Raw genomic sequence first — 13075 nt, 5'->3', positions numbered from 1 at the left:
CAAACTTAAGGTTTAGTTTAGTTTAACTAACATGTCGTCATCTCCAGACAGGAAAGAGTAAAACTATGGTTCATAGATAAAAATCGTGCGAGACAACGGCGCGCCGACAACTGAGCGTAAGATTGACGGCGCGCCAAAGAAAAGCACTATTTTAAAGGGTTCCGACGGGGGGTGTTGGTGGGGAACCCCCCCTATTTTACTTAACAGACATTGTGCTGGCATTGTGGGGGGTTTGGGGGGTTGTAACCCCCCTCATTATACTTGAAACCGAACTTTTTGCCTGTTTTTTAGGGAAAAAGTTCAGTTTTAAGTATAATGTGGGGGGTTACAACCCCCCACAACGCCAGCGCAATGTCTGTTAAGTAAAGTTGGGGGGGTTCCCCCCCACACCCCCCGTCGGAGCCCTTTAAAATAGTGCTTTTCTTCGGCGCGCCGTCAACCTTGCGCGCCGTTGTCTCGCGCGATTTAGTCCCGTCACCAAAAAAATAATGAGGAAAAAGTGTCTTCACTGGAGGGGCTGGATTAGGATTACAATTGGCTTCAGATAGCGGATGGCACGATTCTTACAGAACAGTGTAGAGCTAGTGGGCAAAGCTATGGGTCTGGATCGTACATCCCATAAGCAGCGGAATGCTTTTTGTTGGGGTGGGGGGGGTGGCCAAAAAGCTCTGCCCTAGACCCAGTGGCATAGCGAGGGCGAGAGGCACCCAGGGTAGTGACGCTCCGCCAGCACGCGCTCCCTTCTCGTTCCCCGTACCTTTTTAACTTCTCCGACGTGAGCACTATGAGCCCGGGTCGCTGTCGGCTCGCCCTTTGACGCCACTTCCTAGGCATGGGGACCTGGAAGTGACGTCGGAGAGAGCGCCGATGCGGTCAGCAATGTTCCTTGCGCAGGAGAAGTTTAAAAAAAAAATACAGGGGAAGGCAAGGGGCACGCGTGTGGCAAGAGGGTTGCCGTCCCTCCTAGCAAGACCCCCCTCCCCCTTACGACGCCACTACCTAGACTTCTCTCCTCGGAAGTCTTCATTCTGCAGCCATTGGATGGCTGAAGAATGAATAATAATAATAACAGTTTATATACCGCAATACCGTGAAGTTCTATGCGGTTTACAAAAGATTACAAGAGGTACAAAATGAGTGACCTGAAGAGAGTGAGAAATAGGTCAAGAAAACAGTTGTTGAGAGTGGAGTGCGGGTCAGTTGTCCAGGTACTTCAGGAATTGGTATGTTTTTAGGCGCTTCCTGAATTCCTCGTAAGTGGAGGGCGAGAGCAATTGTTTTAGGTCTTTGCCCCATAATGCTGCTTGATGTGAGAAAAGTGTTGTTTAATTTGCAACCTCTGACTGGGGGGGAAACGAAGTTCAGGTGTGAGCTTCTCTTGTGTTTGTTGGTGGAGAAGGTGAAAAGGGTCTGTTATGTATTTAGGGGCTAGACCATAGAGTACTTTGAAGCAGAAGCAGGCGAACTTAAACTTTACGCGTGCTTCTGTCGGTAGCCAGTGCAGCTGCCGGTAATAAGGAGTTACGTGATCAGACTTCTTTAACCCGAAGATAAGTCCGACTGCTGCATTTTGCACAAGCTGCAGACGTCGCATGTTTTTTTTTTTTGGAAATTGTTAAGTAGGCGATGTTGCAGTAGTCGAGTTGACTTAGTACGAGGGATTGTACCAGGATTCTGAATGCTGACGTATCAAAATATGACTTAACAGATCTCTGTTTCCAGAGAGTGAAAAAACCCTTTCTGATTATGGAGTCCACCTGGTCTTTCATGGTTAGGCATTGGTCCAGAGTTACACCCAAAACTTCTGGGGCATGCCAACAGCATCAGGCTCATTTGTTACCGCTGCCCAAAGATTTAAAATGAGCGATGAGGGAGGCGGGAGAGCCATCTCTTCTGATCTCTGACCATCAATTTTTTTTTTTTTTTTTTTTTTTGGGGGGGTGCGGCATGGCTACCACCGTTCCAATGTCCATGGTACATCCTGAGACTATGAAGAAGGATAAATTTTGTCTAAGAACCCTGCCAGGATGAAGGCTATTGAACTGGTGTACATTCAGGTATTTTCAACTTGAGGAAGTGTGATCATATCGCTGATTTTTATCGTCGACTGCACTGGCTTCCAGTTGAGGCATGGGTTAAATTTAAGCTCGGTTCTTTTGCTTTAAGGCCCTAACAGGCTCAATTCCTGAGTATCTTATGGAATCTTTTATTATTACAAACTCTAAACACTAGAAAAGCTCATTCATTGTTTTCATTCCCCTCTGTAAAGGGATGTAAATACACTTCCCCTTCCGCATTTGTGGTTTCCGTATCTAGGATTTCGATTATTCGTGATTTTATACCAAAAAAATCACTTTCATTTTTTGGGCAGGAGCGATCTTCCCACGCTCCTGCCCCGTGCAGATCGCTCACAGGAAATGGCTCGAGAGACGATGGGAGCACATGGCAGCCATTTCCTGTGAGCGATCTGTACGGGGCAGGAGCGTTGGAAGATCATTCCTGCCCGAAAACCCGCTAAACCACCATGTAAGGCTTAAGGGGGGGGCTCACAGGGCTTAAAATAGCTGGGGGGAAGCGGGGGATAGGGGCAGAACCGGCCTGATTATTATTCACAGTTTATTAATATTTGCGGGCCGGCTCTGCCCCTAACCACTGTGGATGCGGAGGGAGAAGTATACAAGAAATTTCAGGAACGATTACTATCTTTATCCCAGGACAAGCAGGCAGCATATTCTTAACGTATGGGTGACGTCACCGACGGAGCCCCGGTACGGACCTTTTTAACTAGAAAGTTCTAGTTGGCCGCACCGCGCATGCGCGAGTGCCTTCCCGCCCGACGGAGGAGTGCGTGGTCTCCAGTTTCTTCGTTTCCGCGGAGCGAAGAAGACGCATGTGGTTTCAACGGCCGTTGAACACTCCTTTTTTGCCTTCCCGCTCGCGTAATTTTTCTGATTTTTCTCTTTTTCCCTTCGGGTTTTTCTGTTTTCTCTAATTGGTAAAAAAAAAAAAAAACAACTTTGTTTTTTCCCTTCTTTTTCAACCGGCCCCGGCGGGGCCTGTTGCCACCATACAAGCCTCCGGCTTTGATTTCGCGGAGGCCGTATTTCCCTTCATGCCCCCCCAGCCGGGTTTTAAGAAGTGCCAGCGGTGTGCACGCCCGATTTCCCTTTCGGACCCACACAACTGGTGCCTACAGTGCTTGGGTCCGGAACATCGGGCTGACACCTGCACCCGCTGCGCGACTCTCCAGAAACGCACACTTAAAAATAGACAAATCCAGCAGAATCTCCTCTTCGGCACCGGTTCTGCTATGGATCCGACCCCGACGTCGACGGCACCGCCGAAATCGGCACCGTCAACATCGACACCACCTGATCCTTCTGCGGGGTCGATAGCGCCAGGTAAGCCGGCTAAGAAGCCTTCCACTTCCCTCGAGCGCCGTCCAGCCACGGCAGTGACACCGATCCTTCCGACGTCACGCAAATCCCGCAAGCGCTCCGCTCCGATAACGGTGAGTGCCTCTTCATCGGCCTCCTCATCGCCGGAGCGTAGAGCAGCACCGATGGTACCGAAGAAAAGTAAAACGGTACCGGTGCCCCCATTGGAGGACCGTATCTCAGCCATTCTCCAGAACAAATTACAAGAGCAGCTACAGCACCAGCTTCAGGAACTGCTCCCGACCCTGTTGGCACCGCTCCTTCCGGTACCGGTCCGGCCCGAGCCTCGCACCACTACGCCAGTGGCCACCCCCTCGGTACCGATGAACACCTCCATGCCGGTCTTATCTGCCCAGCCTGTACTTCAGACTTGCGCGGCAGAGGACCCCTCCCGGCCCCAAGATCGACACCGATCGTCTCGGGACCGGGATCGGCACCACTCCTCCCGGGACAGAGATCGGCACCGCTCTTCATCTCCCGGTACCGTATCCATGAGATCTGGCAAGTCCCTTTCTAAAACCCGCCATACTGAGCCGGCCATCAGGGACCCTGACTTATGGGAACAATCCCCGCTCGGTACCGAGGAGGATGCCTCTTCCACTGATGAGGAACCCTCCATGGCTGAATCCACCTCCAAACCCGAGCAGTCCTCATTTACGAAATTCCTTCGGGAAATGTCTGGGGCTCTCTCCATTCCACTTGAGTCCGACTCCAAGAAGTCCCAGGCTTTTCTAGAAGCCTTGGATTTCGATCAACCCCCCAAGGAGTTTCTCAAACTGCCCGTCCATGATATTCTACGGGAAACATTTTATAAGAATTTGGAGAATCCCCTTACTGTCCCAGGTGCCCCTAAGAAACTGGACAGCTTATACCGGGTCATCCCTATTCCGGGATTTGACAAACCCCAATTGCCCCATGAGAGCCTCCTGGTAGAATCCACTCTCAAAAAATCTCATGGTTCCAGTGTCTATGCCTCCACCCCTCCTGGCAGAGAGGGAAAAACAATGGACAAATTTGGAAAACGCCTGTACCAGAATGCCATGCTGGCTAGCAGAGCCAACAATTACTCATTTCATTTTTCTTTTTACATGAAATATCTGGTACAACAACTTTCTGCTCTGCAAAAATATATCCCTGAACGCAAGGTACCATTGTTTCAGCAACAAATTTCCACCCTCCTTCAGCTTAGGAAATTCATGGTACGCTCAATCTATGACTCTTTCGAGCTCTCCTCCCGAGCCTCTGCTCTGGCAGTAGCCATGCGACGCCTTGCCTGGCTGAGGGTGTCTGACCTTGATGTGAACCACCAAGACCGCCTTGCCAACGCGCCCTGTCTTGGTGATGAACTTTTTGGGGAGTCTCTGGATACTACGACTCAAAAACTTTCGGCTCATGAGACGAGATGGGACACCCTCATTAAGCCTAAAAAGAAGACTCCACCGACACGACCATACAGATCGAAGAAGTTCCACCAGACCAAAGAGGTCAGGGATTTTACTCCCGCTACTTCCTGGTACCCAAAAAAACAGGGGATCTTCGTCCTATCCTGGACCTCAGGAACCTCAACAAGTGTTTGGTCAAGGAAAAGTTCAGGATGCTCTCCCTTGCCACGCTTTATCCTCTTCTGTCTCAACACGACTGGCTATGTTCCCTGGACCTCAAGGAGGCCTACACTCACATCCCAATCCATCAGGCTTCACGTCGCTACCTCCGATTCCAGATACTGAATCACCACTATCAGTACAAAGTGCTACCCTTTGGTCTCGCATCATCACCCAGGGTGTTCACCAAGTGCCTGATTGTGGTAGCGGCCTGTCTCAGGTCCCACAACCTACAAGTGTTCCCCTACTTGGACGATTGGTTGGTGAAAGCAACAACATCTCCACTTGTGCTGCAATCAACTCACCACACCATCTCTTTCCTCTATCTCTTGGGGTTCGAGATCAACTATCCCAAGTCGCATCTGCTTCCCACGCAGCGCCTTCAGTTCATCGGAGCACTTCTCGATACCAACTTAATGAGAGCGTTCCTTCCTGCCGACCGGCACCGGACACTGCTTCACCTCTGTCGACAGGTGCTCCTCCAACCATCCACCCCTGCTCGCCAGATGATGATTCTTCTGGGCCACATGGCCTCCACAGTCCATGTGGTGGACCCTCGCCAACCAATGGTCACAGACCAGGGATCCTCTTTCTCATCCCATCTCTGTGACATCGTCTCTTCAGCGATCTCTTCAATGGTGGTTGAACTCTTCAAATCTTTCCAGGGGCCTCCTTTTCCATCCACCCCCTCATTCCATGATCATCACCACAGATGCCTCCCCCTATGCATGGGGGGCTCACATAGGGGATCTACGCACCCAGGGACTCTGGACCCCTCAGGAGCGTCAACATCACATCAATTTCCTGGAACTCAGAGCCATGTTTTATGCTCTCAAGGCTTTCCAGCACCTTCTCTATCCTCAGGTTCTTCTCCTGTGCACGGACAACCAGGTCGCCATGTATTACATCAACAAGCAGGGCGGCACCGGATCTCGCCCCCTTTGTCAGGAGGCCCTCCGAATCTGGACATGGGCCACAGCCCACAACCTTTACCTCAAAGCTGTCTATATCCAGGGCGAACAGAACTCCCTGGCCGACCAGCTCAGCCGCATCCTTCAACCTCACGAGTGGACCCTACACCCTCCCACTCTTCACTCCATCTTTGCTCGCTGGGGCACTCCACAGGTGGACCTATTTGCTGCTCCTCACAACCATCAGCTGCCCCAGTTCTGTTCCAGACTCTTCTCTCCACACCGTCTGGCCCCGGATGCATTCCTACTCGACTGGACGGATCGGTTCCTCTATGCCTTCCCTCCACTTCCTCTGATGTTGCGGACCCTGTCCAAACTCCGCAGGGACAGCGCCACCATGATTCTCATCGCCCCTCGGTGGCCCAGACAACACTGGTTCTCCCTCCTGCTTCAGCTCAGCTCCAGGGAGCCCATTCCTCTTCCTGTGTTTCCTACTCTGCTTACGCAGCAGCATCAGTCTCTGCTACATCCCAATCTGTCTTCCCTCCACCTGACAGCTTGGTTTCTCTCGGGCTGACCTCTCCAGAAAACCTGTCTCAGCCTGTCCGTCGCATTTTGGATGCCTCCAGGAAACCCTCCACACTCCAATGTTACCATCAGAAGTGGACCCGGTTCTCCTCTTGGTGCCTCCTGCATCAACACAATCCCACCTCATTGGCGGTGGAGACCGTACTGGACTATTTGCTCTCTCTGTCTAACGCTGGTCTCAAGTCTACCTCGATCAGAGTCCACCTCAGTGCCATCACTGCTTTTCATGAGCCTATCCTCGGAAAACCCCTCACGGCTCATCCTCTGGTTTCCCGGTTCATGAGAGGCCTCTTCAATATCAAACCACCTCTTCAGCCTCCCCCGGTCGTCTGGGACCTCAATGTGGTTTTGTCGGCCCTCATGAAACCTCCCTTTGAGCCTCTTGCTACTACCTCGCTCAAACTTCTCACATGGAAGGTGCTTTTCCTCATTGCCATCACCTCTGCCAGGAGGGTCAGTGAGCTGCATGCACTGGTCGCCGATCCACCGTTCACTGTTTTTCACCATGACAAGGTGGTTCTGCGCACCCATCCTAAATTCCTTCCCAAGGTGGTTTCAGCCTTTCACCTCAATCAGTCCATCGTGCTACCTGTCTTCTTTCCAAAACCCCATTCTCATCCTGGGGAACAGGCGCTACACACGCTGGATTGTAAGCGTGCCCTTGCGTACTACCTTGACCGTACCAGGGCCCACCGCTCCTCTCCTCAACTCTTCCTGACCTTCGATCCTAACCGTCTAGGTCACCCTGTCTCTAAACGAACGCTGTCCAATTGGCTTGCTGCCTGTATTGCGTTCTGCTATGCTCGGGCCGGCCTGTCACTGGAAGGAGCTGTCACGGCCCATAGAGTCAGAGCTATGGCTGCTTCTGTGGCTTTCCTCCGTTCCACGCCTATTGAGGAAATCTGCAAGGCGGCCACTTGGTCTTCAGTTCACACATTCACTACTCACTACTGTCTGGATGCCTTCTCCAGACGGGATGGACACTTTGGTCAATCTGTGTTACAAAATTTATTTTCCTAATGGCCAACCATCCCTCCTCCCTTTCTGTTAGCTTAGAGGTCACCCATACGTTAAGAATATGCTGCCTGCTTGTCCTGGGATAAAGCACAGTTACTTACCGTAACAGATGTTATCCAGGGACAGCAGGCAGATATTCTTACGACCCACCCACCTCCCCGGGTTGGCTTCTTAGCTGGCTTATCCTAACTGGAGACCACGCACTCCTCCGTCGGGCGGGAAGGCACTCGCGCATGCGCGGTGCGGCCAACTAGAACTTTCTAGTTAAAAAGGTCCGTACCGGGGCTCCGTCGGTGACGTCACCCATACGTTAAGAATATCTGCCTGCTGTCCCTGGATAACACCTGTTACGGTAAGTAACTGTGCTTTTCAGGCAGCCTCATGGACTAGGGATTTAACTCATATATTCACATTCCCAATTTCGTATCAGCAATTCCAACGTGCCTTAAAGACGTATCTTTTTAGGGAATCTTTTGGAAGTTAGAAATTGGATGTTTATTAATTTGTAATATTAATCTTTCTGAACCGCATAGAACTTGTTGGTATTTGCGGTATACAAGTGAGTTTTATGTTATGTTTCTATCCCTGGGGAGGGCTCACAAAAAAACACAAATAAACCCCCTAAATCACAAACAGCTGAAGTGGGATTTGAACCTGGGTCCCCTGAGTGTCATCCATTAGCAATCCCTATACTCTGAGGACTTCCAGGTGATGGTTTTAAACTGGAAATTCCTAGGCTGTCACAAAGATGTTCACATTCCTTGCTTTGCCCAATTCGTGGTTTTGGGCGTTTCAGTTTGTAAAATAGATGTAGCCAGCGCTTGGATGTCCATTTCTCATGCAGTTTAGAATAGGCCATATGTAAGCAGATCCTGTTCTTAAAAAATACACAAGAAATGGGACGTCCGCACGTGAGATACAGACCTGGACATCCTTTCGAAAATGCTGCGCCACGTGAGTGACAGACTACTCAGAGCGTGTGTCTCTCCAGTTATAATTTTCTTGTTTCTCTACAGATTTCTTTTCAGACATCACTTTGGCACGGCAGGGATATCCCCGGATGGCCATAGCTGCCTGTTTTGGAGGGATCATTTTTAGTATCCTTTTCTAGACTATTTTACTTTCTCTTACATAGTTTCACGTTTATTTAGGTCTTGATATATCGCTTGCGGTTTGTAATAGAGAATGACACGGTGGATGTTACCCGCAGCTAACCTGCCAAAACGGTGGAGGGGGACAGGTACTCACCGCAGGTATGGGGACTATTTTACTTTCTCCCCGTGGAGCGTTGAAGGTCCTTGTCCCCGCAGTTAAGGGAGGGAATGTGCACGGTCACCTCCCTCCTTCCTACCTACCCACCCACCTGAATCTATCTATCTACCTCCCTCCCCCTTACCTTCGCGGCGCTTTAAGGTTCCAGTCTTGTTGAAAGTCTCTGGCGTGTACGTGCAGTCGCGTGCGCGGAAGCTTCTCCACTGACGCAACTTCCAGTTGCGTCGGAGAAGCTTCCGCCCACACACGCACACGATGCACGAACACTCCGGCGGCTTTTAACAAGACTGAAACCTTAAAACGTGTCATGGAGGTAAGGGGGAGGGAGGGAGATGCACGGACTGCGCGAGGGGTGCCAGAGGGAAAGGTGGATGCTGCAGGGACGGGGTGGTGAAGGGGACGGTGGGGACAGGGCGGTGAAGAGGACGGTGGCCCGGTGACGGGGCAGTGATGGGGACAGATTTTTTTTCCCCCCATGTCATTCTCTAGTTTACAATTTATACAAAGTATTTAAAAAAAACGTTAAATATTAAATATTATGGAACAAATCATCAAAAACAGTACAGACAAGATACATAAGGGCAAATGGGGAGGATACATTGCTTAAAATAAAAGAAAGGGGAGGCGAAATACAAAAGGAGTAGAGGGAATCTTAATCCTTGGCCTAATGTCAGAGAATTTTGACTAAGGAGAACTAGGTGTAGATGTCAAAAGCGTCTCTGAAAAGAAATGTTTTCTGATTAGATTTAAAGTTGTTGAGATTCTTTTCTCGTCTCGGGGTCAGAGGTCAGGCATTCCACAGTGTGGGTGCGGTTACTGAAAAGATGGTTTTACGTGTTGTATCGTAAAACAACTGATGAACTGAAGGTACCACGAGGAGATATTGTTGGGAAGAGCGTAGTGCCCTGTAACGAATCATAAGGGATCAGCAATCTGTCTATGAATGAGGAAGGAGGATTAGATTGGACTTTGAAAGCAAGAAGTGTTTTAAAAGTAATCCTATGGGAAATTGGTAACCAGTGAGCTTTTCTGAGGAGCCAGCAGCTCAGCTTGTAATAAACCGGGACTTGAGTGGCAGGATTAGGAGAGCTGCTGGGTATTATCTGGCCTGACCAGAAGTTACCTCCTTGGAATACTCCAATGTCTTGAGTTAGTCCTCATAAAAAGTTGGAAGACTCCCTTGAAATGTCCCAGGTTATTGTACAGTGGAAGTAGATATGTAACTTGTGGAAACATTCAAAATACTGAAGGGAATAGACTTAGTAAATAAGGACAGGTTGTTCACCCTCTCCAAGATAGGGACAACGAGAGGGCACTCTCTAAAGTTGAAAGGGGATAGAGTCCGTACAAACGTAAGGAAGTTCTTCTTCACCCAGAGAGTGGTAGAAAACTGGAATACTCTTCCGGATGCTGTTATAGGGGGAAACACCCTCCAGGGATTCAAGACAAAGTTAGACAAGTTCTGTGAAACAAGAACGCAGGTAAGGCTAGACTCAGTTACGGCACTGGTCTTTGACCTAAGGGCCGCTGCATGAGTAGACTGCATGAGTAGACGATGGACCACTGGTCTGACCCAGCAGCAGCAATTCTTATGTTCTTATGATTAGAGCTTATTCTGGGTCTTGAGAGCCTGTACCTGGATCAGCCGGGCCTGTAAACTGTATTCAGCGATGGTAGAGATGCTTTTGTTTCTTGGATGTTATCCTGAATGATGCTCCAGATGTGCTTGTGGGGGTCGGCCTTGGATGTTTACTGCAGATCTCCAGGTCGCACACAGAACTGATGGTACGTATTTTGTTTCTTACTAATTCCTTATGTTTTTCTTACACTCTCGGGGTGAGAGTGTGGTGCAGGGGTTAAAACTACAGCCTCAGCACCTTGAGGTTGTGGGTTCAAACCCACGCTGCTCCTTGTAACCCTGGGCAAGTCACTTAATCTCCCCATTGCACCCAGGTACATTAGATGGACTGTGAGCAGACAGGGAAAAATGCTTGAGTACCTGAACAAATTTATGTAAATCGTTCTGAGGTCCCCCTGGAGAACATTGAATAAATAGTGTGAAAAGGTTCAGCCTCTGATTACTAGAGCTGGCATTGTGATGTCACTTAATCCCCCCATTGCCCCAGACACATTAGATAGATTGTGAGCCCACCAGGACAGACAGAAAAATGCTCGAGTACTGATGTACGCCGCTGTCAGGCCTACTTTGGTAATGAGACCTCGAACGCTATATACTGGTTTCAATAAGTATATATTTATTTTATCAATCAGTAACAGCTTACAAGAATAGATCATATAGCATATAGCGTAACAGACGGTGATGATCTCTAGGCCTAGAGGTCCTCTGATGTCTGTTCTCCCCCTCTGCCTTCAAAAGGCCTGGTTTTTATACATTTCTTAGTGGCCAACACCACGTTGGTTTACATCACATGATACATCTTCATTGGCTACTTTCCTATGCATTACTGCTTAGTTACATTCTTTTATTGGCTGGTTGACCTGCGTCACGTTATATGTTTACTCTGTTTACCGTAAGACCTAACCTGTTCCCCGAAATACCTGTTTCCTCACCATATTAGTACTTCCGAGCACAAGACCCCCTCCCCACCGCAAATATCTCTGACACTGTAGATGATATCTCTTGAGAATTCTATCTTCGGACCATGGTCTGTTTATCTTTTCATGGTATCTGGCTGGGTGGGCCTGATGCCAGACCGCAGCATCAGGACCTGTTATTTTCTCTCAAGTTTCACTGACACAGTAGCTAACTTTTCTTAAAACCTGGGTATTTCTTCATTCTTGCATGTTTTCTGGTAAATTGTATGCAATATCTTTTTACAGGTAATCTACTGTTTCCATCAGCTGCAGAGATAAGATACTAGTTGCAGGGGGAGAGAAAGGTTTTTGTAGAGAGAACAGTTTCTGTGAACTTATGGTTTTCCCTTGTCCCACTTCACCTGGTTTAATAATGTCAGGACTTAAAGGGATTCTTCCAGAGCTTCCATGCTTTTTCTTCTTTCCATCTCCCTCCTCCTCTCAGTACCTGAATAAATCCATGTAAACTGTTGAGAACGGTATAGAAAACTGAATGCATAAATAGTGTGCAAAGTTTCAGCCTCTGATAGCCAGAGCTGGTATTGTGATGTCATAATGCCTCATTCCACCAATAAGAGTCAACCTCATCAGTGATGTCACAATGGCTTCATTGTCCTATACTTGGCTCACTTTTAGTACACTTTGATGTCTAAAGTGGTGCAGTGGTTAAAGCTCCAGCCTCAGCACCCTGAGATTGTGGACGCAAACCCACGCTGCTCCTTGTGACCCTGGCAAGTCACTTAATCCCCCCATTGCCCCAGGTACATTAGACAGATTGTGAGCCCACCAGGACAGACAGGGAAAAATGCTTGAGTACCTGAATAAATGCATGTAAACTGTTCTGAGCTCCCTGGACAGAATGGTATAGAAAATTGAATAAAAGTGTGTAGAGCAGAGTAAAGATATTGAGTATTCTAAGTGAATATTCAGCCTTACACCCCTAATTGTCAAATCTAAATGAAATTCTTTAGCACTCTCCAGACCAGTAGAGGTTAATCTTTACAAATGGGTATATATCCAATCATGACCAGCAGGTGGAGACTGAAAACAAAACTGTGGGACAGTATATACTATCCTCCCTTCTCTATTTCCCTCAGTCTTCTTTCAGTCTCCAGCAGGTGTTGATGTGATCTGTACCCATCTCCCTTGGTAGGGCTGTTGGAATTTGTTTAGGGGGTTTATTGTCCCTGTTTTTGGCCGGACGGAGCTTGGGCGGACTCTGTTTGGGGGTTCGTCCGACCTCGGGGGTGTCAAACCCGGCGGGTCTCGAGCGGGGTCCCTCCCCCCACTTCCTCCACCTCCCCACATTTTTTCTCCATCTCAGGCAGTAGGGCCTAGGGCGCTGAAAATGAATTAACACACTCCCTCCCAGAAGAATCCTGTTAAAATCTATATCTGCTGGGCCTCAGACACCGATTGTGGTCCTAGAGACTTTCCGTTCATCTCTTACAAACAATCGGGGAAACAGGACTCTAGAGCAGACTACCTGACCAAGTCAAAAGCCGTCAAAACAGCAGTCAGGGAGGCTAAATTCCACATGGAGGAGTCTCTGGCAAAGAACATCCAGAAGAGAGATAAATCCTTCTTCAGGTATATCAGTGATAGAAGTAAAAACTCTGGCGGGATTGTACGTCTTAGGAAACCAGACAGAGAC

At 48.9% G+C, this 13075-nt stretch overlaps 1 protein-coding gene across 5 annotated transcripts in view; it reads left to right on the top strand.

Moving 5' to 3' along the window:
- The window catches only part of SLC8B1 (solute carrier family 8 member B1), a 94753-nt gene that overhangs the window by 75216 nt on the left and 6462 nt on the right, over positions 1-13075 (top strand). For 3 of the 5 annotated variants that reach the window (XM_033955014.1, XM_033955012.1, XM_033955013.1), the window contains exons 14-15: positions 8571-8651; positions 10547-10611. The exons of the other annotated variants lie outside the window; for them this stretch is intronic. In XM_033955014.1, coding sequence (XP_033810905.1) covers positions 8571-8651; positions 10547-10611 — 146 coding nt within the window. The remainder of the gene's footprint in view (positions 1-8570; positions 8652-10546; positions 10612-13075) is intronic. 5 annotated transcript variants of the gene reach the window in all.

Source organism: Geotrypetes seraphini, chromosome 8 (genome assembly GCF_902459505.1).
Source record: "Geotrypetes seraphini chromosome 8, aGeoSer1.1, whole genome shotgun sequence".
Lineage (NCBI taxonomy): Eukaryota > Metazoa > Chordata > Amphibia > Gymnophiona > Dermophiidae > Geotrypetes > Geotrypetes seraphini.
Note: the sequence above shows the minus strand (reverse complement) of the source record. Positions and strands in the feature narration are given on the sequence as shown.